At 41.2% G+C, this 26,482-nt stretch overlaps 1 protein-coding gene across 2 annotated transcripts in view; it reads left to right on the forward strand.

Annotated features, from left to right (window-relative positions):
• The window catches only part of Rell1 (RELT like 1), a 59,440-nt gene extending 39,330 nt beyond the window's left edge, over positions 1-20,110 (forward strand). The window contains exons 4-7 of one of the 2 annotated variants that reach the window (XM_047567028.1): positions 1,994-2,051; positions 4,876-5,112; positions 7,713-7,851; positions 19,608-20,110. In XM_047567028.1, coding sequence (XP_047422984.1) covers positions 1,994-2,051; positions 4,876-5,112; positions 7,713-7,848 — 431 coding nt within the window. In that variant the 3' untranslated portion in view covers positions 7,849-7,851; positions 19,608-20,110. The remainder of the gene's footprint in view (positions 1-1,993; positions 2,052-4,875; positions 5,113-7,712; positions 7,852-19,607) is intronic. The other variant, XM_047567029.1, reaches the window with a different exon arrangement.
• Positions 20,111-26,482: the final 6,372 nt, after the last annotated feature.

The raw sequence follows: 26,482 nt of genomic DNA on the forward strand, positions 1-26,482 counted from the left end.
CATTACTTTAATTGTTATTATTGCTATCTTTGTTTTATAATCTTTATTATTGTTTTCCTTGTTTTTGGTTTTATGATTTTGAAATTTGATAAACTGGCAAATTCTGTGTTTTGAATATAGTAAAATATAAAGTTGTAATGGGACTGTATGAGTCCATTTTCTGTTACTGTAATGAAATACCTGAAACTGAGTATTTATAAAGAAAAGAAATTGATATAGCTTACAGTTTTGGTGGTTGAAAGTTGAAAGTCAGGAAGCCCCATTGATTTGACTGACCTCTGCTGGGGACCCTTGGGTTGGGTCACCTCAGAGTAGGTGGCATCATGGTGGAAGCATGTGTGAAAGAGAAAGATCACGTGGGGAGACAGGAAGCCTAAGAGAGAGTCATGAGTTGGGCTCCCTTTTTAATGTCATTTTTGGCACTGTGAATCCAAAAGAGCCTTATGCAGGGTAAGCAGGCGGTCAAGCAGAGCTTCATGTCCAGCTCTCTCCTTCGAAAACCTGCAGCACTCTCTTTATAACAGTGCTCTCTTGAGAACCAGCCAGGGCACCCTGAGATCTTTATCAGTTCTTTCCAAGGGATGCACCATCGATGACCTCATCACCTCCTACTAGGTCTCACTTTTAAAGGTCCCATCACCTCCCAGGCTGCCATGCTGGGGACCAAACCTTCAACACACAAACTTCTGGGGGACAAAGCACATCCAAACTGTAGCAATATCCCAAGCCATTATCTGAGAGAAAAATTTTCCTGCACCATCTTTATTAGTCAAAAGCTGTAATGACTGACAGTCTCTCAGTTATAGTTGAGTAGTTGAGTATGTCTTACAGTGGGTAAAGTGTTGTCTTATATTGGAGGAAATGCTGTGAATCCATTTTCACTACTTTTGCAATGACAAGAGGTTTTTTTTTTTTTTTTTTTTTTATTAGTTTGTTTTTCCAAATCAGTTTTATGTTTGGAAATGCATTTGGACATCCTCACAGAGAGTTGTGAAGGGCAAAGAAAATATTTCTTTTAACAAAGAATGGTATGGTATGTTAATATTTCTTTAAAAAGAAACCCAGTCTTTCTCAAGGGTGACAGTGGGCCAAGAGGACCCATAGGGCATGAAAATTGAATCATGGAGGGAGGCAAAAAAGCTTATAGCACAGATAAGCATATGGAACATAAAAAGATATGTATCTTCACTTTCATGGAGAGTAAATAGGAAGAATAAAATGAGGAAAAAGGCTTCTGGTGGGGCAAGAAGGAAAACCAGGTTGAGAAACACTTCCTCTAAGCCTGTAACTCTCAACACTTCCCGCAGGAGTGGTTGGAACTGGACTTAATTGTCCTCCTCTGGGGATGTCATTTGAATGTTAAATGCTGGCATCAGCTTGCATGGTAAATAGTGACTTTTTTTATTCTTTCCTCTCTAGAGAATTTATTGTGGTTAGTCATGAGAACAGTGCTTTAAAAATCAATGGAAAAGGTTAGGAGGCAGCAGGAGAATTTGGCCCTGCCAACTAAATAACTGAGAGTAACTCAACATGCACGTCAGCTTTTTATTCTTGAGAGCTTGACCACTCTGCAAGAGGGGAAAGAACATGGGGTGGGAATGTGGGTGTGGGCAGGGCGTCCGAGAAGCTGAGATTCAATTTGGTTTTTGTTGATAGCCTCGCTTCCCTCCTCTGCATGTTTAGATTAAAAAAAATTACTTAACTTCAGAAGTCTAATTTAAGTCAGCCTGTATTACATATATGTGTCATATATGATACATTGTGATCAATACTAATTTTAAGGTATCTGGCCCGACTTAAGGACTTATAGGTCCTAAAGCAGAGCTAAGCCAGTTGATCCACATGGAAAATTAAACTTCTCCCTTATCCAGGGCATCAGGAATCATCTTTGAACTGAAAGAACTAAATTTCATGTTTTTCCAACAGCTTTCCTGATGTGATAATCTGTAATTGCTCGCACTTTAATTCTTTAATGTTCTTTTTTATTCCCTAGCAAATGCTGACGTTTTAAAGGCTATGGTAGCAGATAACAGCTTGGGTGATGTTGAAAGGTGAGTCTCCTCCTCCCATGGAATGGGACATTTCCTCAGTTATTTGTTCCTGGAGAAACTGAGTCCATCAGGATAGAGATGTGTATTGGACATTCTGTTCTGCTAGAACAGGTTTCCCAACTCTGAAGCTGTTGACATCTTGGGCCAGCTAATTCTTTGTTGAGGGGTACTGTCAGGTATATTGTGGGATGTTTAACAGTATTCCTAGCCTCCACTTAGTAGATGCCCCTGACTTCTCCTGAAAGGTGTGGCAGTCCCAAATGTCTCCACATATTGTCAGTGTTCCCTTGGGGAGTGTCACCCGGGCCAAGAACTGATGTTTTAGAGCAGAACTGGGAGGAAGGAAGGTCAAAAGACTAAGCAGGAACACAGCTTAGGAACTGGGACACTGAATCTTACCTCTACCTCTTATTGATCACCTGTTCTTGGGCAAGTTATCTGACCACTCTGAGCTCCATCAATCATCTGTAAAATGGAGAAACCATTGTACTAACTTCATTGAGTTATTATGAGAAATACAAAGTACCTCAGGCACTGAAAGACCTTTATGAATAGTGATGATTGAATGAACAACCAGGTTAGTTTGGCGATAATTGCTATGTTCTGCTTTTGAATTACTAGTTTTAGATTATGGTTCTTGAGCTCTATATTCCTTTATAATTAATTGCAGATAGCTGCATTTTTACATAATTTTTCATTTATCCAACAAAGAGCATTTATTGAATGCCCACTCTGTGTTGGGTACTGTGCTAGAGCAGGATATTCATAGACCCTTGTCCTGGAGGAATTGAATTCCTATGGATGGAAACAGGTGCATGAGGCCTTGTGGGGGCACCCTGAGTGGGTTATGGGGAGGTGCAGACTGGAAACCCTGGGGGCTCTGTGGGGCCAGCCGGTCAGGGAGGTACATGGAAGAGGTGCCATCAGAAGCAGACATTCAAGTGGCAGTGGCTTGTTGCAGGCAGAAAAAAAGTCCAGGACAAAAGGCCCCAGAGCATGGAAGTGTGGGATGCACCTGGGGATGGTTGGTCTAGGGGACCAAAGAATGTACTGTGGGAAGTAGCAGAAGTGCCAGGAAGGTGAATTAGGACCAAGAGACGTGGTAAGGAGTTTGGATCCTTCCTCCTTTCTGTGTGGGCCAGGTACTGGCATATCTCATCTTAAATATGAATTTGCATTTGTCTACCTGGCCATGTGAGATGTGCACCTGAGAGAGGTAGCTCAGGGAGCCGGGAGGTGAGCTGGGGAAGCTCTGGTGATGGAGTTCAGAAACCACGGGCTGCGATTTCTCCCTGCTGCGGCTCTGACCACAGACATCTGGTGTTAGACCACTTTAGAACCTGGTCCTCCCCTCAGTCATCCTTTGGCATGTTGTCGTGTCTACCATTGGATTCTTTTTTTTTTTGGAATCGGGGATCGAACCCAGGGCTTTGTGAATGCGAGGCAAACGCTTTGCCACTGAGCTACATCCCAGTCCTTCTACTGGGTTTTGTGAACAGCTGGAACTTGGTAAGTGCTTGTTGAATGAATGTAGCTAAACACATGAACTCAACTTCCCAGCTTTCTAAAACATGGGATTAAATTGACATTGTGTTCCTGTAGGAAGGGTCTGCTCTATGTTTTAATTTAGCAATTTAAAGGGGATACCTAAAAAGCACCAGGGAACTTTTGGCTGGCTGTACTGTTTTCCTGTCACAGCCCATATTTCAAGAGCATGCAGCAACCCAGCTGTCAGCAGCCCGTGGTTGTTTTTTGCCATTGCAAGGCTTCCATGTGTCCTTGGGGCTCTTGCTGCCATCTCAGGTGTCCGCTATGCGAGATGCGCTACCCCACCTGTACCCATGTTTGCCAGAGGGCTGATTATTCCTGGTCAGTCTGGCCCCATCCTGTTCTAATCCTCCCTTTCTAGGAACCAGACCTTGACACGTACCTTTTGAAGGTAGCAACATCTGGCCTATGTTCTTCTGCATTTTGTGATTTGACTAGTCTGGCCAAATTTCTTCTAGATTATCAAAGTGGCCTCCACTGTTTCTGAAGCACAGTGTATAGCATGGTGGGTAAGAGTGTGGTTTCTAAAATTCAACTTTCTTCTCAGATCCATGCTTATTTGCTTTTTGACCTCAGGCAAGTTACTTAGTTTCTCTGAACCTCAATGGCCTCATTTTTAAGACCAGGAAATTAATAATACCTGCATCGTAAGGTTTTATAAAGATGAATTGAATTGTATATAAAATTCTTAGAATATAAAGTGTTAGCTATTTTCATGACTTACTGTCATCACTAACACCTGTTTAGAGCTTCACTTTTGATACCTTGGCCTGAAAGCTTTCTACCTTTGATGCAGTAGTCCAATTGGATTGAGTAGTCTAGGATAGGTCATCTGAAAATTCAGTTGGAATTTAAGTTTTTCTCTTCTCCGGGACATGTATGTTCCAGGCCTCTCTTAGCTTGGAGTTCCAGCTGTTTGTGACTGTGTGTGAGAAGTTGGTATGATGGCCTGAGAAGGGAGATGCATACTTTACAAAGAAGGCTAATGCTGTGAAGTCAAGCCGAGCATCAGTAGCAGAAGTAGTGGTTTATTTCTAGTCGATTAATTACATTCTAGAAGTGATAAGTCACTTTATTATACTTAGAGATGTGTTGACCTTACATGGTCATGACTGCCGAGTACCCACTGCCTAACCTCTGTTCTCAAAGTTCATTGTACAATTGGAAGGTATATATTTTTTCCCCCTTTTAACCTATTTCTTACATTATAGGGAGAGATAGCCATTGCTGGCATTTCTTTTAAACCAGTTCTATCTCCTTTACCTCCCTTCCTTAGCCCAGTGACCCCCAGCACCCCTGGGAGCCCACCTGTGAGTCCTGGGCCCTTGTCACCAGGAGGCACGCCAGGGAAGCATGTCTGTGGCCACCATCTACACACAGTAGGTGGAGCCGTGGAGAGAGACGTGTGTCAGCGGTGCCGGCACAAGCGATGGCACTTCATAAAACCCACCAACAAGTCCAAAGAGGGCCGGCCACGGCGTCAAGGGGAAGTCACTGTCCTCTCTGTTGGCAGGTAAGGTCCCTTGGATGTTTTGGTGTGTATGGGACATGGTTGCTGCTGTTACAGATTTGTACCTGGCTGTTAAATGTGAAGTGTGTTCTCCTAAGCCTGGCTCAGTTAGATCTGTGGACTTTCAGATGTTTTTTGATCTGAGTTCTTCCAACAGCAGAGGAATCCTAAAAGGCAGCTATTGCTAGATCAGATGGGAGGTGTATTAAGTTAAATAATTAATTACTCACTATAACAGATAAAACTCAGAATTTCAACTATATACAGAGTAGACATTTCTATTTCACTTGTGGAATCCAAAGCAGGCAATTGGGACATCAGTGGTGGCTCTTTAAGTTGTTGTTCAGAGTCCCAGACCCCTTCCACCATGGTTCTTCCAGATCCTGGAGCAAAGTTCATGTAGGATTTTCCTGGGCAGTGTTTAGTGAGAAGGGCCTGGAAGTGCTGCATGTTACTGTGGCTCATGTTCCACTGGCTAGAATAAATCACTCAGTCACACCTAACTGCCAGGCAGCTAGAAATGTCATGCAATCTTGTGCCAGAGAGATGGATCAGGTCGAGTGTCTGCCACCTAAGACCCATGTGAATTGCAGTGATTGCTTCTTTCTTTGAGTTCACCTCCACTGCAACCTGGCTGTCTCAGTCTTAAAATAGCACTTACTTGTGACCCATATGTGATATAAAGATCTTGCAGTTCGAGAACAAATGAGTCTGACGTGACTGAAGCATTTTTGCAGTCTCTGGTTTGCACTTCGAGCCTCAGGTAGGAAGTGCACTGCTAATGCTACCTTTGGGAAGATAGTTAGAGCCTGGAGGTTAAGATTACATGTGGGAGTCAGGTTGGGAAGCTCTGAGCAGCAATTGGTAGTACCACATGCATAATCCTTCTTTCTCAAATGACAGGCCTCTGGGAAGGGTAGCCTGAGCCCATTCCTTCTACCTCTCTCGAGTCCTGGCACCACTAGCTTACAGACTATTAACCTGGTTCGGTGCCTCAGTTTCCTCCTCTAAAGTGAGAATGACAGTCACACTTACTTCATAGGGTTGCTGTGAAGACTAGACAAGATGACCCAGTTTTAGGCACTTACAAATGCATGTTGACTATCTTCATTATTATTATTATTACTTTAATTCAGTTGAGTTTCATCACGTATTGCACAAGCCACAAGGAGAAGACCGAGGGCTGTATGCCACAGCAAAACAGTACAACTCCTGACCACAGTGTTTTATTAAGAGGCAGAGTCATGGGAATTTATGAATGCAGATGAATGAGAACATGGAACTTGTTTAGACAAAGCCCATTTTGTTTGCTTAAAAAAAATCTGCTGATATTTTCAACTCAGGTTTGACATAGGTTTTTGAAATGCCCCAAACCCAGCTCTCTTGGATATTGGGTTCTATAAGCACTTAATGATCACAGGCTGTTTCAGCACGTGTTGCTTACGAGTCTTCCCATTTGGCAGAATAGCTCAGAGTTTATAACTTTCCCCTGCTCTTTCTTTCACTTTCCTAGAGTCTTTTTCCTCCTCATGGTTGGTGAACACATTTTGGACAAAGAAGGAGAATTTATGTTAGATTGTTTTCATGGAAATTAAGACCAGAACTAGAAAGAAACTATTATCAAAAGCTAGGAATCTGATGATAATAGTCTAGAAAAATAGTCAAATTAAGTAAATTACTTTAACTTCTCCCTTAAAGAAAATCTCTTCTTTAACTTCTTTAATTTTTTCCTTAGGCCTTAATGAAAATGAACTCGAAAACTCTGTTTTTAAGAAATAGAAATAAACCTCCAAACTCAACAGTAGCTAATACTGATAAATGCGTTATTAGGCTTGTTTCGCTGTGTGTGTGTATGTGTGTGTGTGTGTGTGTATACACATCACTGACAGGTGTATGTATTTTCATGAGATAGTTATCTTCTGACCATTCTGGCTATGTCAGTCTAGTTTTAAACCAGTTGTGCTTTTATCCAGCCTTCTGTGGTTAAACAAGCTGATGGTAAAGCTCATGTCGTTGTCGGAAATCACAACTGTGTTCTTTTTAATGCAGTTTGCATACTCTAAAAGATAATCAGTGTTGTGTATGATGTGTCTGAATGAAATCAGCTAGAAAGTTGGGCAGGGGACCAGGGGATTTGCTGCTGGGGAATGCCCCTCTTATTGAATGTTTCTAATTGCTATCCCATCTTCTAGTTGAGTTTGTTTGGGGTCCTCTAGATAGACATTTTTTTCTTTCTGTATTGGGAATTGAACTCAGGGGCACTTTACCACTGAACTACATCACTAGACAATTTAATTTTAATTTTTAAATTTTAAATTTTGAGTCAGAATCTCCCTAAATTGCTGAGGCTATCCTCAAATTTGTGATTCTCCTGCCTGAGCCTTCCTATTTACTGGGATTACAGGCAAGTACCATCATGCCTACCTAGATAGGCTTTTTTTTTTTTTTTTTTTTTTTGAGGTGCTGGGAATTGAATCCAGGGCCTCATGTGTGCTAGGCAAGCACTCTACCACTGAACTACAGCCCCAGCCCCAGATAGATGGTTTTTGATTCACTCATAATCTGTACTTAAAGCCCATTAACTTTTCTCTTTCCACCCCTAGATTTAGAGTTACAAAAGTGGAACACAAGTCAAACCAGAAGGAACGGAGAAGTTTGATGTCTGTTAGTGGGACTGAAAGCGTCAATGGAGAGGTGCCTGTAACACCCGTGAAGAGAGAACGTAGTGACACAGAGTAACAGGTGAGCTGTAGTTTTAGTAATGTTGGGTTAGGGTGGTGCCTGGTATAGAGAAAGGTATCATGAGCCTCCCTTTGGTTGGTGGTCACATAGGAATGTCATTTGGCAAGGAAATGGGAAACCTTTCCTGGAAGTGGTAAGGCTAAGGGGCCCCATGCACGATTACTTGTCTGCCCAGAGCTTCTTGTAAAGAGGCCGCAAACATGATAACTCCAGGGACTTGGCCTGTGTGGTAATGAGCTCAGAAGATTATGTACTAGGCAGCATGGAGAGGTGGAGCCTGGCAAACCAGGAATCACACACCCATCGTAGGACTTGCATCAGCATATGACCTAGTGTCTTTGCATCTTCTTAATTCAATGGAAAGTAAAATCCAGACTTTAAAATGTGAAGTTACCACAGGTTTTTAAATGTTGGCAGCTTATAAAATTTCCTTAAAAAAAGCCATGAAGGCCAAATGGCAGGTGTTCCAGTCATCATTTCTAGGTAAATTGTGATTTGAAGAAGGCTGGAGTGAGCAGACCGTGCTTTTCCTTGAATTGGAAATCAGTTTTCTTTGATATGACACATCAAAGAAATATCCTCAGTGGGAATATTACTCTGCATTGCCCTCAGTAGGAACATTACTCTGAATTACCCTCAGCAGCAATTGTAGCTGGCAAATATTTTGAAGCAATTAAAGAGCAAAAATGAATGCTTCTTGGCTTAGCAATTTTAATTTTGGAAGGCACTGCTTTAAAATCACAAAACCAAACCCTGAGATAATTTGATCCTGCCTAGCTTTCCTCTTACTCCTTTCTTTCTGTTTTGTCTTGAATAGCATTTACCCCTTTTATACTTATTATATGTAAAGGGCAAGGGAGCGGCCATGCTATCAAAGCATCCAAGGAGCCATCCGAGCCTGAACTTGACAGTGTTTACAGAGGGAGGGAGGAGGGGTGGAGGAGGTCTGGTTCTTGAAGGTACGGAGAAGAAGCATCTGAGCCCTGGAGCCAGGCTGCCAGCTTCAGATCCCAGTTTACTGCTCACTAACACCAGAACTTGGACAAGGAGCTTCAGCTTCTTACACCTCACTGGCAAATGGAAATGGTGCTATCTCAAGGGGTAGCAGTGAGATTTATGTGGAGTGACCAGGAAACCCAGGGCCTGGCACCTGGCAGTGCTTGGTCAGTACTGCGGAGTGCTGTGAATTAATGCTGTTCAGTGGGTGGCGGGATCCATGGCATTTGGGTTGAAGTTTCTCCAATAATCTGCCAGACTCAGAGAAGCTGAAGATATTCTGGAAGTAATGAAAGAGTTGTGTTCCTGAACCTTCTGGGGCACAGGGGCTCTGATGGCTTTCTCCTTCTGTTGCTCAGGCTTGCCTTTGGGGAGAGCTGCCCTCTTTCCTTGGATTAGGAGCCAAATGGGACCTCTATTTGAAGAGGAGAAACAGTGCAGTAAAGCCTGCCTTTGACCTTGGGGCCAGTTACTGGTGACCTTGGGAAGGGAGGCAAGAGCAGTTTAGGAAGAGGATGATGAAGTGAATGATAACAGCAGCCAGTTTTAGTTCAGTACTCTAGTCTTCTAAACATCGTGCTGGAACATGTCTCCCATGTCACCACTACAAACCTCTTCTAATGGGGTTGATATGATCATCCCAGTTTTACAGATGAGGAAACTGAGGCATAGAAAGGGTAAGTTACATATTGAAGGTCACATAGCTGGAAAGAGAAGTCAGGATTTGAACCTGGGTCTGAATTTACAAGGTCCATCACAGCATCCTTCCATCCATAGAGGGTGCTCACGAAGGGGAATGTTTTCACTGATGATTGAGAACATCATAGTCTAACATGGTAGTCACCTGTCACCTATGACTATTGAAATTTAAATTCATTTATATCAAAAGTTTAGTTCTGCAGTTAAACTAGTCACATGTCAGGTGTTCAGTAGCCAAAGGTGAGGGTCTGCCCTATTGGATAGCACAGATATAGAACATTTCCATCATCAAAGAAAGTGGCACCTTTGATATTAGATTTGGATTGCTGAGTGACCATGGTAACTTAAGAGAAGCATTTGGATTAAAGTCAGTGAAGACTTGTCTTTCTGGGAAGAGAAGCATCTGGCTATTGAAGTCTAAGGTAGAGAAGGACCAGCAAAGAAAGCTGGGTTTTGATGGCAGTGTGAGATGGGTCATCACCTGGATGGCAGGTTACGAGATGGAACAGGTTGTCAACTCAAGAGAACAGGGCTCAGTCTCAGGTAGGAGCTGTAAGACCCATTAGACCCAACCCTGATCAGATTCTGACCAAGACTTGGAAGGTTAAAAGAATTAAGATTGCTCAGGTGGCTTTCTTGGCCCGAATTCTGTCTGTATCTGACTTCAGGAACTTGATCTGATCATCTCAAGTCCTGACCACTTGTAACTGGTTTGCAATTTGATACTCTCTGCAAAGCCAACTGTCATCTAGGAGGATTATATGAAGGGATTGGATTTGATCAGAAGACATGAGTGAGTTCAATGTGAGGGTCACTATTTGGAAATGGTACCTAACTGCCCTTATCCCCTTTCGCCTTGACTGTGAAATAAAGGTAGAAATGAATGGATTTAGGGTACGTGCCCAGGGAATGTCTAGACTGTAACTGGCTTTCCTTAAAAGGCAGTCAGACTTCTTGTGCTGTCCCAGTAGCAATGGCAGACACCAGAGACCTAAAAGAGGAATGCATTTTCTGAGCCTCCAACTTGCTGTAATTAATTTCGAAATTAAAAATAAAAATCTTTAATTGTGGAAAATTTCAAAAGCAGAGAGAATAAGCTTATGATCCATGAGTAAATTAATTGTAACTCAACTTTTGAGTACTCAGTACATGGGATGCCTTGAAAGGCTATTCTGTGTGTTAATTTTGCAGATGAAGTTCCTAAGCAGTTTCAACAACTTGTTTAGAGTTACCAGTAAGAAAGTGGTAGAATTTAGGGTCAAAACCAATCAGCTTGGTTTCAGGTGTCACAGACTTTATTCAACTGGGTCCAAGAAAATCGGGTCCCCGCTCATGTTGGAACCTACTGGGTGACCCTGTCAGACTACCGCAACAGAGTATGGACTTCTCAGAAAGAGGAAATATTTGTTGACATTTTAAAATATTGTATATTCATTAAGATTTTTCTTATGTTTCTCATCCAAGGAAAAGTGTTTGGGGTGTTTAATCTGACCTGATTTTCCAACTAGAGAAACCAGAAATTTTTCTGACTGGGCCAAAATCTGGTTTTACTTTGTATCAGATTTGTACCAGAATTTAATGAATAAAGTAGGAAAGGGGTGTTTTGTGTCTTTTACATAGTTGGATATAGTTGTATTTTTTTTTTTTTTTCTGAAAGAAGGATTAGTTCAAATGTGGAATTTTATCTAAGCTATTTTCCTGGAATTCTTTGTTTGACTGTAGGATAGATTCAAATATTTAAATGCAAATGTAGATCTCCTCATTGGTTAGTTTTCTTTTTTTCTTCCCCACCCCCTTTTTAAAGGTGGTTTTAATGGAAACTAGACTGAATATAGTTGGTCCCTTGTTTCTGCATCAATGGATTCAACCAACTGTGGATCCAAATATTTTTCTTATAATTTATGTCTATACTGAGCACATATGTACTTCCTTATCATTATTCCCTAAATAATATGCTACTTACATAGCATTTACCTTGCATTTCATATAGTAATCTAGAGATGATTTAAAGTTTACAGGAGGACCTTTGTAGGTTACATGCAAATACTGTACCATTTGACTTGAGGGACTTGAGCATCCACAGATTTTGGTGTCTTCAAGGTCCTGGAACCAGTTCCCTCATGGATCCTGAGAGATGACTATTGTAGATGGAACTGTGTCAACACTGGGGCAGGATTTCTCTCCCCATCTTTCCTTTGCACTTTAAAAACAAAATCTGTTGTTTGTCCTCTCCTCCCCCTTATTCTTCTCACCCTGCCTGGTTGGCCTGAGTTCTTTTTTGTGGCTAGATCTAACTTACACTCTGCCCGATTTATTTTGGCAATGCAGTTAAAATGGTTTCTTTTTTCCACAGAAAATGTGTTTTGATTTCTTCTTAGAAGAATAAGCTTTTGTTCTTCAAAGTTAAATAAATCGAATTGCTTTCAGTCTCCAAATGCCACTGCCTTGTCTTCATTGTCACTGGTCTTTTGCTTTTAAAAATGATACTGTAGTAAGCAGTCTATAGTGTGCATTTCCCAAGGATGTATTCCTTTTTCCATTTTATGATTCAAACTTAATAAAAACTGATTTGATAAGTTTATATTACCATTTTAAATTTTTTAATTCTTTAATTATTTTTTATGGCACATTTTAAAGTTGTAATGTGGTTTGTCTTTCTTTTTTTTTCTTTTTCTTTTTGGTATTGAGTTAAGTTCCTTGAAGTCCTGGTATGTAAACTGCTTGTCAGATATACATTTTGCACATATTTTCTTCCATTCTGTAGGTTGTCTCTTCATTCTGCTAATTGTTTCCTTTGCTGTGCAGACGCTTTTCATTTGGGAAGGGTTTTTGTTCTTTTTTCCTTTGCTTTGTGGCACTAGGGATCTACTGCAGGGCCCTGTGCACACTAGTCAAGTGCTCTACCCTTGAGCCACACCCCAGCCTTGTCTGACTAACCTTTTTCAGCCTCAGCATCCTCATTTTAAAAATGGGGTTGTTGCTGAACTTAAATGATATATGCATATAGTTCTTAAATTAGTCCTTGGCACAGAGTTAGTTATCTACTAAATATTTACTACTATAAAATTCTCATGCCATTCTTGTCTATCTTCTTATCTGGTTATCAGTCTGATTCTCACACATCAACTTTTGGCACTGTAGATCCAAACATTACAGCTTAGATTCTTCGGACATCTCAGGAATAGATAGTATTTGGCAAGTGCCTTAGGAATGTGGTCCATTGTTGGGTTTGTGTTATAGAGGTCTTAGAAATAACTACTTCCCTCTTACAAGAGGTGGAATCAAAAGTAAGAGCAGAGTGGTTGGAAATTTTTGCAGACTTATGTTCTTTCTGTTTTAAAGATGGGAGTGAAGGAATGAAGATGTGGACTGGGTTCTGTGCCCTTTGCTGTGGGTCTGTGCTGGTGTCTGCACTGGGACAGAAGTCTGCTCTTGAACCTCCTGAGCATGGGTATCCATCACAAGTTGTCTTTCCTAAGCTTCTGCCATCCTCTGCTTTTCCCCGCTTCCTTCCTTGGAGCTCCATGAATATGACCCATCATGGATCCTTCCTGGGGGCCTCCTCTGAGCATGTGCTGCTTTATTTGCACTTCTCTGTTATTTTAACTTTCTAGGAAGGAGGTGGTGGTAGAGAATATCAGGTACCACCTGCTGGTTTATTTTTTTTTCTCCTGAGCAAACTATGTATTTTTTTTTTTCAGGAAAATACATATTTAAAAAGCCAAAGGACCCCAGAGTTAATGGAAATCTTTAATTTGACTCAGGGGCAATGGTATATAAATTTATAAAAAGAAACATCAGCCAAAATAGGCCTGTTTAGGGCCACCTGGCTGTGATCAATTGCTCCTCACATTTCTCAAGGGTTCACAGTGCTTTGTGTGATGCCTGTCGTGCTCCTGAGTGGAAGGCCCATCCCACCTGAGTCTGTGTTCAGTGTGGAGGGGGAAGGAGGCTAACGTCTGTCCAGGACCTGCTGCATGAAGAATAGCTGAGTGAGGGACCAAAACATAAAAGCGATTTAGGCATCATGCATAATAATATTGCTGTGTACAAATGAAGAACCAGGCTGAGATTAATTTTCCCCAAATCCTAGGACTGGATAGTGACAGGGCTTAGCTGGGAAGAAATGCACACTTTGAAGTCAACATGCTTCATAGCGGGGAGATTTGCTTTTCCTGGCAAGGAATAAACAGACTTTTCTCCATGTAGCCCAGTAGTTCATGGTAGTGATCAGCCCTCAGCGTGGGATGCCACCTTTGGTCGCCTATGGGATCACTTGATGTCATTTGGCTTTTAAAGCTCTGCCTGGATCAGGGCCAGGTTTGTAAGCCAGTCTTCTTCCAGGTAGACCAAGATCATAGACTTTTAGATCTCAAAGGAACTGTGATTGCCAGTTCAGTTCAATTCAAGAACTGTTAATTTTTTAAAATGTATTTATTGAGATCCTACTATGTGCCAGGCACTTTGGTAGGCCGTTGGGATCCAACTTTGTGTGAGATGGAGATGGACAGAAGCCAAGCTCTTACAGACTTTGTCTTTGTAGTTTCATAGTAGACTCCCCCAGCCCCATGCCTCTTGGTTCCCTAGTTTCAGAGTTAGACTAACCCCTAGGAGGTTTCGTGTTGTTCAAGGTCATGCTGATAGTTAACTACAGAGCCGGTGCTTGGGCTTCCTTGTGGTTCAGTACCTTCACTGTCTCCAATGTATTGAATGTTACAAGTGTTTGAAATGGAGTCTTTTAAAATTGAAATATGAAACATGCATATGATAAGGTTGTCCAACAGCATAAAAGACTGCAAGGAGGAGACATCAGTATGGATCTGTGGTGATAATGTGGAAATATCAGAACTGTAAATATGTATTCTTTTGACCAAGTGGTTATAATTACAGATATGCAGGAATGCAAAGATAATGTTCAAAGTTGTTCTCTTCGGCTCTGTATATAGTAGCAAGTAACTGAAAACAACTTTAAATATCCATCAGTGGGGATTAATTAAATGAATTATGTCTTACTAAATAATGGCTTGCAAATGTCAAAGATTAAAATAGAGCTATATGTATAGATACAAAATATGTATTATATTATAGATGAGAAAAAATAATTATAAAGTATCCCAGTTTTGTTTAAGATGTGAAACACCACATCTTATTTTTTCTTGGATTGCAGCTGATCATCTAAATTTCTTCCCTACAAGTGCTAAGCTCCTTGAGGGCTTGCCGTGACTCTCATCTTTTGCCCTGCCTTCAGGTAGCACCTTGTATATAGTTGACTCTCAGTGACTCTTTAACAGGCGTGATGTGATCATAGGGTGTTCATCTGGTCATTAAAAGACCAACAGAGCCTAGTGGTGAGGGTAGCTCCATGGCACAGCGTGCCCTTAGCATGTCTTGTGAGGCCCTGGGTTTGACCCCCCAGCAACACCCCCCCCCCAAAAAAAAAAGAGAAAGAAAAGAAAGATCTGTGCCCATTAGCCAAATTCTCACTGCTTTAAAATAAGTTAAAAATGATTCTTCATTGTGTAATTCAAGAATTTTATAGCTTAAATTAATGCTATTTTGAGTTAACATTTCAGTCTTTAAACAGATCTATTTGTTCTTCTCCATTTCTATTGTGTGTGTGTGTGTGTGTGTGTGTGTATTTATATATATATATTTTTTTAGTTACTATATAGTGTTATGTTTGCAAGATTCATCTTTGGAAGCATCTTTAATTCTTACAGTTATTAATCAGTTGACAAATATTAGCAATGGATTTGACCTCATGGCTTAAACCTTTATATGTGTATTAACATCACCTGGGCACCTTGTAAGAAAGCAAATTCGTGGACTCCAGCCCCGTGAATTCTGATTTAGTAGGTCTGGGGTGTGGTCCAAGGAATTTGCAATTTTCATTAATATTTAAGCTAATTCTAAAGCAAGTTCTGAGAAACTCTGAGTTACATAGACTGCATAAGGACTGGGATATATCTCAGTGGTTGATCCCTTAGCTAGCATGGGCGAGAGAGGCCCTGGGTGATATCCTTACTACTGTCAAAAAATTAAAAAAATAAAATAGGAAGGTATGAATGTTAATTTATAGGGTTTAACACACAGTTTAGACCAGAGCAAGATTTAAAGCACTATAAGCCCCTGAGCACACTCCGATGTATTCCCATCAATCTGCACCTGCCAAGATGCCACCTGATATAAGCAGGGCTTCTACAAGATCTGGGTGTAGTATTTGCAGCAGTTGCAACCTGTGGGCATGTGACAACACAGTGTTCAGGAGAGGCTGGTACAAGGAAAGTCCCTTGCTGAGGGTTTTGAGCCTTTAAATTACCAATGGTAATCAGATTACCAGTAAATGATCGCGTAGACGTAGCCCTAGGACTTCACCGTGAATATCCATGTCATAATCTTTACTGTTTCTATAAACAACTTTCCCATCTATTTTATTTAAAAGTGTTCTAGAAAATTATTATTCCACTCTGTGTCCCTGTGGCATGTGCCTTTAAATGTGACCAGAATTCAGTGTCCTGTAGGTGCACTTTTTTTTTTTTTTTGAGGTGCTGCTGGAGACGGAACCAAAGCCTCTAGCATGCTAGATAAGGGCTCTACCACAGAACTACGCTCCAGTCCTACAGATGCACTTTAGATCTTCTTTGGGACTGGGCAGCCTTTACCGTATAGGTTTTCAGCATCATTTAACTGTTCACATGACCATACTGACTTTCCCTGGCAAAGGCCCGACCAGCGTTTCTGGTTTCTGCATGAGGGGAGGGCAGAAGAAGTGAGGGTACCAGGTCTCGGTGGTGCCGGAATGTTGCCATGATGATCAGATGGCAGTACAGCGTGGGCATGCCCATGTTGCCTTCCAGGTCTGACCACCAGCTTTCCTCTTAGGGATTGTGTGGTCTTGGGCAAGTTATAGAACCGGTAAGCCTCAGTTTTCTCCTGTGAAAATAGGAATTGTCACTGACTCATGGAGTCATTGAGAAGATTGAGTTAAAGAAGCTGGAGTGCTTAGCCTGCCAGTACCTGGCACTTAGGAAGACTGCAAATGTCAGCCCTGTTGTTATTAATCAGAAAGTGTTTTCATTCCTTAGCACCCTGCCCTTTGTGGTCTGGCATTTACTTTCCATTAATTTCTAGTTTCTTGAAACATTTTTCTACCTTTTAAAGGAACCAGATCCTTTTACTAGAGGGTCCTTTTTAATAAGGCACATATAAATCCTAACCAGAAATACACTGAATCTTCTATGGAAACTAACAATGATAAACCCATGGCTTCATCTTTACAATTAAGATGATGGAGTGAACAATGAGCTTTAATGAAAAAGATGGAGTCTTCCTTTGATCCAGATAAATCTTTGGTGAGTGAAATTCTTGTTTTGTCCTTCAATCTTGTTTTAGGAGGGAAATGGTTACACTAGGGAGTTTTTAATTGTGTTTAAGTACAGTGGGGTCCCCTGGGTGATGGTGTCTGAGAGTAAGCGGTGGGTGGATGGTTCCTCTCCCTGCTGGCCTCCCACCCCTGTGAGCCTCCCGTGGCATTTGTGCCAGATTGATGTGGGACAATATGTAAAGCACCTTTTAACACTTACTGGTGCATAGTGTAAAGACGTACTATTTCAAAGTCTGTATCTGTTTATCAGTGAGAATGTATTCACGACGGGAATGACATGAGAAGGAATTTAGCAATGTGAAAATGTACTGTAACACAGTCTGCAATTTTTAGGCACTTTATTACACCACCAGAAATAGGGCCACAGTTAGAAATTTATGTCATATAGCATGTGGTATCTTCTTTCCCTCTAGATCATCATTATAAGACAGGTATTTACCTGGAAATTCATAGCACCATGCCGGTGAAGTGCTGACTTTTAGGATTTGTGTGTTAGAAGGAGAGATCAGAATTTCAAGAATTTTAAAAGATTGATTTAGCTATTTCTGCTTAGTTTCTGATATTAGTAATAAGGACTTGAAGCAACAGTTTGTCTTTTAATTCTCTCAAAGATACTGTGCACAGTGCATTTTTAATTGGCTGCAGAAGACAGCTGTTGAATAAATCAAATGTGATTGTTTGGAGTAGAGAATTGAATGATAATGGTCCTAATAGCTGCTTTTTGGGAGTATTCTGAATGCTTGGCCCCATATAAAGCATTATGCATATACCATCTTACAAAAAGCTCCCAGCAACTCTACAAGAGAATGCTATGGGGATGGCCCAAGTTTAACACAAATAGGAGTCTGGACTTAAATCCAGGCCTCTAGGCCAGACCCCTCATTGTTAGCCTGCCTCTGGTCTTGCTTGCTCACTCCTTAAGGTTGGTTGACTCTGTTGCAAAACACCCTCAAGAGAAAGTTCTAGGTTGGGGTGAACACTCTCCATGCAATGGAACATTGCACACCAGACCTGCCATCCCATGCCCTTGACTTAGTTTTTTTCCTTGATACAAAAATATCTAGCTCTAAGAAGCACATAAAGGGGAGACATAAAAATAGTGGAATACCTATTTTTTCGATAGTGGCCTAGTTTAAGTTTTCCTGGAAAATCCTAACATATGTTTTACTTACTTATTTTTTTTTCAGTACCATTTATTATTTTTCCATCTCTGACCCTTCTAGCTTTTTCTGTGCTGTATTATTTCTTCTTTATAGACTCCTTCCTGAAAGTAGCCTCTGACTTGACCGTGGTCAGCTTTACAGTACCAATGTGTGGCTTAGCCCTGCTTGTAGTAGCAATGCAGTGCAGAGAATGACTTACTCCACTATAAGTTAGATTTAATTCATGTTACTTTAAGGAACAACAATGTTTCATTTCCTTTCGAGCTAAGTAAGGGAATAACACAGTCCTTTACCTTACTCATCTTATTTGGGAAATCAGTTTCAAACATTAATATCCCTTCCCTTTATTCTCCTCTCCCATAATCACTGTAAATCATTAAGAATGACAGAAAAGGATAATATGGATGGTGTTAAAGTCCATGTCTTGAAGGGTGAGCTGTACAATAAGCTAATAATATGTCCTTAGATTAAGGCACCTCTGCTGGCTTTTGTTATTTATTCATATTTCCGCAGGCTGTTGCATCTCAGGTTTTGCTTAGTACTGACAGGCAGACACAGTTTTGGCAGATCAGAGAATGTTCTGTCCCTTAACCTTGTCTGGCTCACCTGCATGGTATGTGTGGTTCAGTGTGCACTAGCAGCTTTTATAATTTTAGTCCCATCCTGGGTTAACTCAGTCTTCAAGAAAGCAAAGGAAACAAGGCTGTCAATGACGAGGCATTTGTAAAAAGTCTTTTTTTGGAAAGTAGAAAACTTTACAGATGTGGGGCTTCATTTATAATAGCAAGAGTAGTTGTTGGAAAGACTTAAAATTATAATAGGGAACCCTCAAAGTGCAAGGAAGGCCCAAGGGCTGGGAGTGTAGCTCAGTGGTGGAGACTGGTCTAGCATGTGTGAGGCCCTGGGTTCCATCCCCATGTGGCAAAAATAGATATACACCCCCAAGGGCAACAAAGACCGAAGATCAAGCATTCTATCATCGTATTCTTGTTTGTCTGATGGAATCCCAACTGAGCTGCCCTGGAAGCCCAGGAGAGACCAGGGTTGACTCCGTTTGGTGTGGCTTCAGAAAGACACCCTACCTGATGCATACAAGGTTGTGACCGAGGATCTTCATTCTGCATTCATCACCTGACAGTGTGGTGAAGGAGCTGAAGAACGTGTTCCCCGGGAGAGTGATACAGGAGCCTCTCACGAGGGAGCCCACCTGCTACCCTAGAGGCACATGCAAAAGCAGACCAAAACTCCGCGCTTCTGTGGTTCTCAAACCCCATCCTCTGGTTTCTCAAACCTTAACAACGAGGTTCCTTTTGGAATTGTAGTACTTAAATTTCCTTAGACTGGGTTCTAGATGCCATGTATAATGGGGAAGATTGAGGGGCTGGGATGGGGCCGGGGGAGCATGGATTATGGATCTTCCGTGTGTTTAAAAATTCAGTTATTTAAATTATCAAATCAATATGTGATATGTTTACCTCTCGTTAAAGCTTTACCTTCTTTGTTTTCTCTTGCAGCAGTGATTTTATTTGAAGAGTTCTAAGAGACTGAAAATTTACAAGATATGAAGTTGCCTAAGGAATATTTTTATATGTTTTATACAGTTTCTATCATGAAGTCAACAGGCGTGTGGACATAACCTCAAAGGGAATATTGTCACTGTGCTAGATACAGAATTCAGTTTGCTTTGAAACAAGTTTTGGGTTAAAAAGTGTCTTGAAAATTTTATTACATTTTCAGGGAGGGAAAGAGCTCATTTTTTATCTTGTCAGCTGCCCCCAGCTACCACCTGTCCCTGTTGCCCATCTCTGGGTTTGGCGTACACACTCTTTCCCCCTTAGGATCACTAGGTAACATACCATGGAACTAGTCCCGTATGGTCTGAGCTCATGCTGTGTGTGTGTGTGTGTGTGTGTGTGTGTGTGTGTGTGTGTTTGATCACTCCAAACCATACCATCCTCTTTTTGATGCTGGTTGTAAGAAAATCTCCATAGATTTCATAGCCAAGATTGTTAAAAAGGAAGAAACTTGAGTGATAAAGGTCCTTAGAAATAATCTAGTCTAGTACTGGGAAATTGATCCTCCAAGAGACCGTGGGGTCCATTGGGATCAGATGCTAGATCCTGGCTTGCTAGACAAGAATTCAGCATTAACCCTGCTACCACCATGCCATGCCCAGATCACTGTTTTAATCAGTCTTGTTTGGGTTATTTTCTTCACTGCTGTGACCAAAAGACCCGACAAAAACACTTTTAGAGGAGAAAAAGTTTATTTGGCACTCGTAGTTTCAGAGGTCTCAGTTCTAGCTCCATTGCTTTGGGCCTGAGGTGAGGCAGAGCATCATGGCAGAAAGAGTGTGACAGAGAAAGGCAGCTCAGGACATGGCACCGGGAAGGAGGGGGAGAGAGAGAGGTGGGGGGGCACACTCTTGCTTATCAGGGACAAAATAAAAACACCAATGGATGCCTCCACTGACCCAGCTCTTCCAGCCACACCCTACCAGCCTTCAGTAACCACCCAGTTAATCCATTCAAGTGGATTTAATGCACTGGTTAGGTTAATGTCCAAAACCCAATCTTTTCACCTCTAAACTTCCTTGCATTGTCTCACACATTAGCTTTTGGGGAATACCTCATCTAAATCATAACAGTCATTTATATAATGTCCAATTTTTTTTTAACTTGAACTAAGCAATTCTTATTTATTTAGTCCATTGAATAATGGGGGAAAATAGTTTTAAAGGCACACACACACACACACACACACACATGCACGTACACACACACATGCATGCACCTACGCACACAGAAATCCTTGTTTCAAACCGGTCATGATGGCACCTGCCAGTAATTCCAGTGACTCAGCAGACTGAGGCAGGAGGATCACAAATTTGAGACCAGCCTCAGCAACTTAGTGAAACATTGTCTCAAAATAAAAAATAATGGGGAAAAAAAGGCTGGGGGTGTGGCTCAGTGGTTAAACACCCCTGGGTTCAATCCCCAGTGCTAATAAATAAATAGATAAATAAGAAAATAAAATAAAAATCCTCATTATGACAACTTGAGGCCAAAACAAAACAACCTGCTTCTCATATAAGATGGACCTGCATAAACTTCTGCCTGTCTTCCTTGAGTTTCTGCTTCTAGTCTTATAACTCATGTTCAGTATTTAAAAGAGCCCTACTGGCTTCTTTCCCTTTAGGTCTGGGGATTAATCAATTCTCTCTCTCTCTCTCTTTCTCTCTCTCTTTCTCTCTTTACTTCAGCTTTACATTTTATATAGCAACTGAGAATATAGAGGCCAGGTTAGTCTTTTTGGTAGATGTAGGGTAGGGTGAGGTACGTCTCCACCCACCTCCCTCTCTGTCCACGTCAGTGTTGGTGAGTGCCTTCGAAACTTCCTTTATTTCCAAGAGAAAAAGCACATTTCTCATTTAGCTCCCAAAAAATGATTTCTGTAAAAATATACGTCAGAGTATTACTGTAAATATACTTATTTGATTTTGTTTCTGGCATTAAACTAAATGTTTCTAATCTTGAAAATGATGGTAGGTTCAATTTCATGTGGATTCTTACTGACAACTAATAAATAAAATATGTGTATACATTCATATACATAGGTCAGAAGTCATTATGGAAATTAACTTCACTGGGTCCATAAAGTACTAGACTAGGAATTTTAGGGGTGTGTGTTAATGTAAATAATTATGTGGGGTTTAGGCCAATAGTTTTACATAAAAACAAAGCATAATTTTGCTTTAAAAATATGCCCTCTGAATGGTGAGGGATAAATGTAAGATATTCTTCAGCTTTAATGATGTTTTAATTTTATTCAAGTTGGAGCACTTTTTTTAAATAGCAATACAACAGGCAAGAGAATACTCAAAAATATTTAAAATTGTATTTATACCAGGAGTACCTTTTAAATATTTTCTAATACTTGAGCAGTTTTTGTCTGACTGGCTTCCAGATATGCCAAAAGTTAAGCATTCAATATTTTCAACACATAAGCTTTTTACTGGTTTATATTCTCTGATGAGGATTCTTAAGTATTCCCAAAGCAACTGATGTTTACAGGTCTTGTGTTTTTCCTCCTTCCCTAGAAGGATTGGGGATCCACAGCAAACTTACTATCCAAAACACTACCGATGGACAGCTTCCGGTGTCATAAATGAGTTGGCCACCACCGTGATGTAAACATTTGTAAAGGAAATTTTTCACTGTTTTGAGTGTCAAATGTATTTTTAACTGTCTGGTTTGTACTTTTGCGACTTTTGTACTACCAAAGCAGAGTTAAAAATAAAAACCTAAGCACTGTGTTGTTCTGAACGATCCAACTGTTGGATACCGTGTGTGCTGAAGATGCAGTCGTGATAGTGTGATTTATCGAGCTGACTTACAGGGCCCAGTTTCCTAGGTCTTGAATTGTCAAGTGGTCATTCAACTGATGTTCCTTTTAGATTTTCCCTCCTGCTGTACCTCTACCCCCCATCATTATTTTTTTTTAATTTGGGTATACTTGTGGACGTAGAGAAGAGTTCGTGAAAGCAATAGAGTTTAGGTATGGCCCTCACTCTGTTCCTCTATTAACGTTGTATATGACCAGACAACAATGATCAGAACTAAGAAATTCACATTGTTCCCAACAATTAAACCACACCCTATTTGGATCTTACCAGTTGTCCCACCAATGTCCCTTTTCTATTCAGGATCCCCCACTGCAGTGAGTTGGTGGGTCTCAGTCTCCTGTCCTGTGATTGTCCTCCAGGCTCATCTTGTATTTCATGATTTTGACTTTATGCTTCTCAGTTCTTTTGTTAGAATGCCTGCAGCTTAGGTGTTCCAGTTGTTTCTCATGATTAGATAGAGGTTTTGCATCAAGGAAAGGATAACACATGGGTGATGAGTGCTTCTCATTGCATCATGTCGGGGGACACGAGGGAACTAGTGATGTCCACTTTGATCATGGGGATGAAGTGGTGTCCACCATGTTTCACTCTGGTGAAGTTATTGTTTTTCCCTTCTAATGAGTAAATGTTTGTGAGGAGATACTTTGGAATTAGATGAACATCCTATTTTTTAAAAATATTATTCTAACTAGTTATACATAACAGCAAAATACATTGTGACTCCTTGTACACAAATGGAGCACAACTTTTCATCTCTCTGGTTGTACATGATGCAGAGTGACCCCCTTCGTACAATCATACACGTACATAGGGTAATAATTTCCGTCTCATTCCACCATCCTTCCCACCCCTCCACCCCCTCTCCTCTGCCCATTCTTTTCTTGCTCCCTCCCATTATGGATTAACATGCACATATCAGAAAACATTTGGCTTTTTGTTTTTTGGGATTGGCTTATTTTGCTTAGCATGGTATTCTCCAACTCCATCCATTTATCTGCAAATGCCATAATTTCATTTGTTCTTAAGGCTGAGTAATATATCACACCACAGTTTATCTATTTTAGATGAACATCCTATTTGTCCTTAAAATGTCACCTAATAATTTTACCATCTGTACTACTTTCCTAGGGCTCACAATAAGAAATGACTAAAAACTAGGTGAACCAAAACAACATAAGTTTGTTAGTTTATTCTTTCACAGTTCAGGAGGCCATAGTCTGAAATTCATTTGTCTCCAGGGTTCAGTCCTAAAGCATCCATGGGAGAATTAGACCCATACCTCCTGCCTAATTTCTGGTGTCAGTGGCGGGTGGCAGTTCTTGGCCTTTCTGGGTTGGCAGCTGCTTCTCCTCATGATCTCTGTTCTTGTATGACCTCTTCCCTGTATGTGTGTCTCTGTCCTCTCCTCTCCTTATAAGGCCACCAGTCATTGGATTCAGAGCCCATGGTAATCCATTGTGACTCCTTCTTAACTTGATTACATTTACAAAGACCCTATTTCCAAATAGGGTCACAGTCTCAGATGCTGGGATTTGGGACTTCAACATCACATCTTTTGGGGGAATCAGTTCAGTCCACCACACACCACTGGTTGTTATTGATAAGAGTTCTTCCAGGTTGGGCTTTGGCCTTTGGTGTGGCTCCATCCTTTCCCTCTTCCCTGTCTTTTCTGTCCCTCTCCCATCTTTTTTTCACCTTTCTTACTTTCTGGAGCACCATGAGATGCTCCATGCTCATCTCTTTGTATGCTCCTTGTCCCAGACCTGGAACCAATTACTAATCCAAGGAGCCCTGGTGTCTTTATTTGGGGAATGATGTTTAGCAATAAAGATAAGGACACTTGTGTGCTTGCTGATACTGGTGTCCCAGTTTGTAGGCCTCCCCTGAGTGTGTGTGTACACACACACACATGCACTCGTGCACAAACACAAACTCACTAACCCATGCATATGCATACATTGCTGTGTTTCTGTATCTTAAATTAGAGCCTGAGTCTCATACCTGACCCCAGTCTTACTCCATAGGATTCCCTTAAACCTTCCCGCTTTCCTTATTTAAAATTTTTCTTCCTACAGTAAGAACATCTGACTGTTATCTACAATGTTTTTACATAATTTGTTCAACCCTATTTTCAAAGTAGTTTGAAAATATATTCCTGGAAGAAACACATTTGCCAACAAAGGTACAGTGTGTGTGTACAGTTCTTTTGGTTTTTAGTAGTCAAAACTGCTAAAGTTAGTTAGGACAGCTCCTTTTTGTCTCTTTGAGAACTGGTTACATGATTCATTGGTAGCAGTCACTTATCTGCTACATTCCAGCTTTCCTTCATATCCTGGCTAAAATTTTTAAAAGTCATGTGTGTGTATGTATTTTCACACTTTGAAGTGCCTCATTGAATTTTGACTTGGGATTTGTGTGCTTGTTTTCCTTGAAAGCAAGGTGCTCAGTAACAACTTAGGTTGAGAAAGTGGAAAACTAACATTACAATTTTTTGCCTCACAAAAACCTGGAAACTCAGAACATACACAACACTGTTAGAACCCCCGACCCTACTTTCTTGTTTCATAGCTGAAAGGGGTCTCTGGGTGACACACCTGGTTTTTAATTCTTCATCCTTTCCCATGAGTCCTCTCTTAAAGTGGGATGCAGAGTGGGTGGCGATGTCATGGTCGTGCTCGAATCCTTAGGGGAGCAGCGAGCAGCTGGGAATGTGGCAGGTGACTAAATGCCAACCTGACAGTGCTAACCTGGACCACCTGCTCTGACAGCTCCAGGAGAATCTGCCAGGGGACCTGCCCTTGGCCTTGTTCCTTCTGCACTCGCTTCTCAAACCCATCTTGCTAGTTAGGCTTGCTGTGCTCCAAGCTGATGTAGGGAAAAGGGGGTGCTGTTCCCTCTACTGGGGACTTGGAAGCAGGTGGGCTTGTTGCGAAGTGCCTGGCTGTGATGAAAGGCACTTGAGGTCCCACTTGCCAGTTCTTGGATCCTCTGACCTTTTCTCTGGTGGGGCATGTTGGTATTCTGCAGATATTTTTTGAGGCGGGGTGTCGTATTAGGGATAGGATCAGGGGAGCTCTGCCACTGATTTATATCCCCAGTACTTATTTATTTTTTTTATTTTGAGAGAATCTCACTCAGTGGCTGACCTTGAACTTTAGATCCTCCTGTCTCAACCTCCTGAATAGCTGGGATTAAAGGCAAGTCCATTGCATGCGGCTAAAGATTCCCTTCTTTTCCCGTATTCTGGAAACCATTCTGCAAGCCTGTTCTCGGATCTCCCTGGGGGTCCCTAAATGTAACTACAAACACCTGAAGGATACCTGGGACTTTATCATGTCTTTGCGAGCCTGCCCAGGAGGAGGTGGTGTCCAGTTCAGTTGGTGTCAGGACCGGTCCAGTCATCCGCCATGCACAGAGCAGGCATCTTGCTCCCTCTGCTGGCTGAAGGCAAGAAATGCAGGAGGTTGGCCTCTTGCTGCTATTTTTTAGGCCTTATGCACAAAAAGCACTCATGAATTTTTTGCTGAATGAATAGACAAAAGTCTACCTTTAAAAGTGAAAGAATATCATTAGCTATTTTATGAGAGTGAAACATTGAGTTTTTCCTTACCTTTTCTGATCCTGCCAGCTTATTGTTCTTCTCATGAGAAGGTTCAGTTCCTCACTTTGGAGTTTGTGTCCGTTGCTTTTGCCTTGGATGCTGGCAACGATGACTAGGTTCCATTTTGGAGGGAATCCCATATATACCCTGCCTCCTTCTTAAGTTCCATTTTGGAGGGAATCCCATACATACCCTGCCTCCTTCTTGGGAGTAGTGTGACTATTGGAAGCAACTTGGTCTCAGAGACGTAGTAAGACCTTTCCTATTGAATTTGAACCCTGGCTCTGCTACTCACTACTGTGTGATATTGGGAAAATCACCACATCTTTCTGAAACTCAATGTCTTCCTTTATAAAATGACCAGTCTCATGGGGTTTTAAGGA

This window comes from Sciurus carolinensis, chromosome 10 (assembly GCF_902686445.1).
Source record: "Sciurus carolinensis chromosome 10, mSciCar1.2, whole genome shotgun sequence".
Taxonomy (NCBI): Eukaryota; Metazoa; Chordata; class Mammalia; order Rodentia; family Sciuridae; genus Sciurus; species Sciurus carolinensis.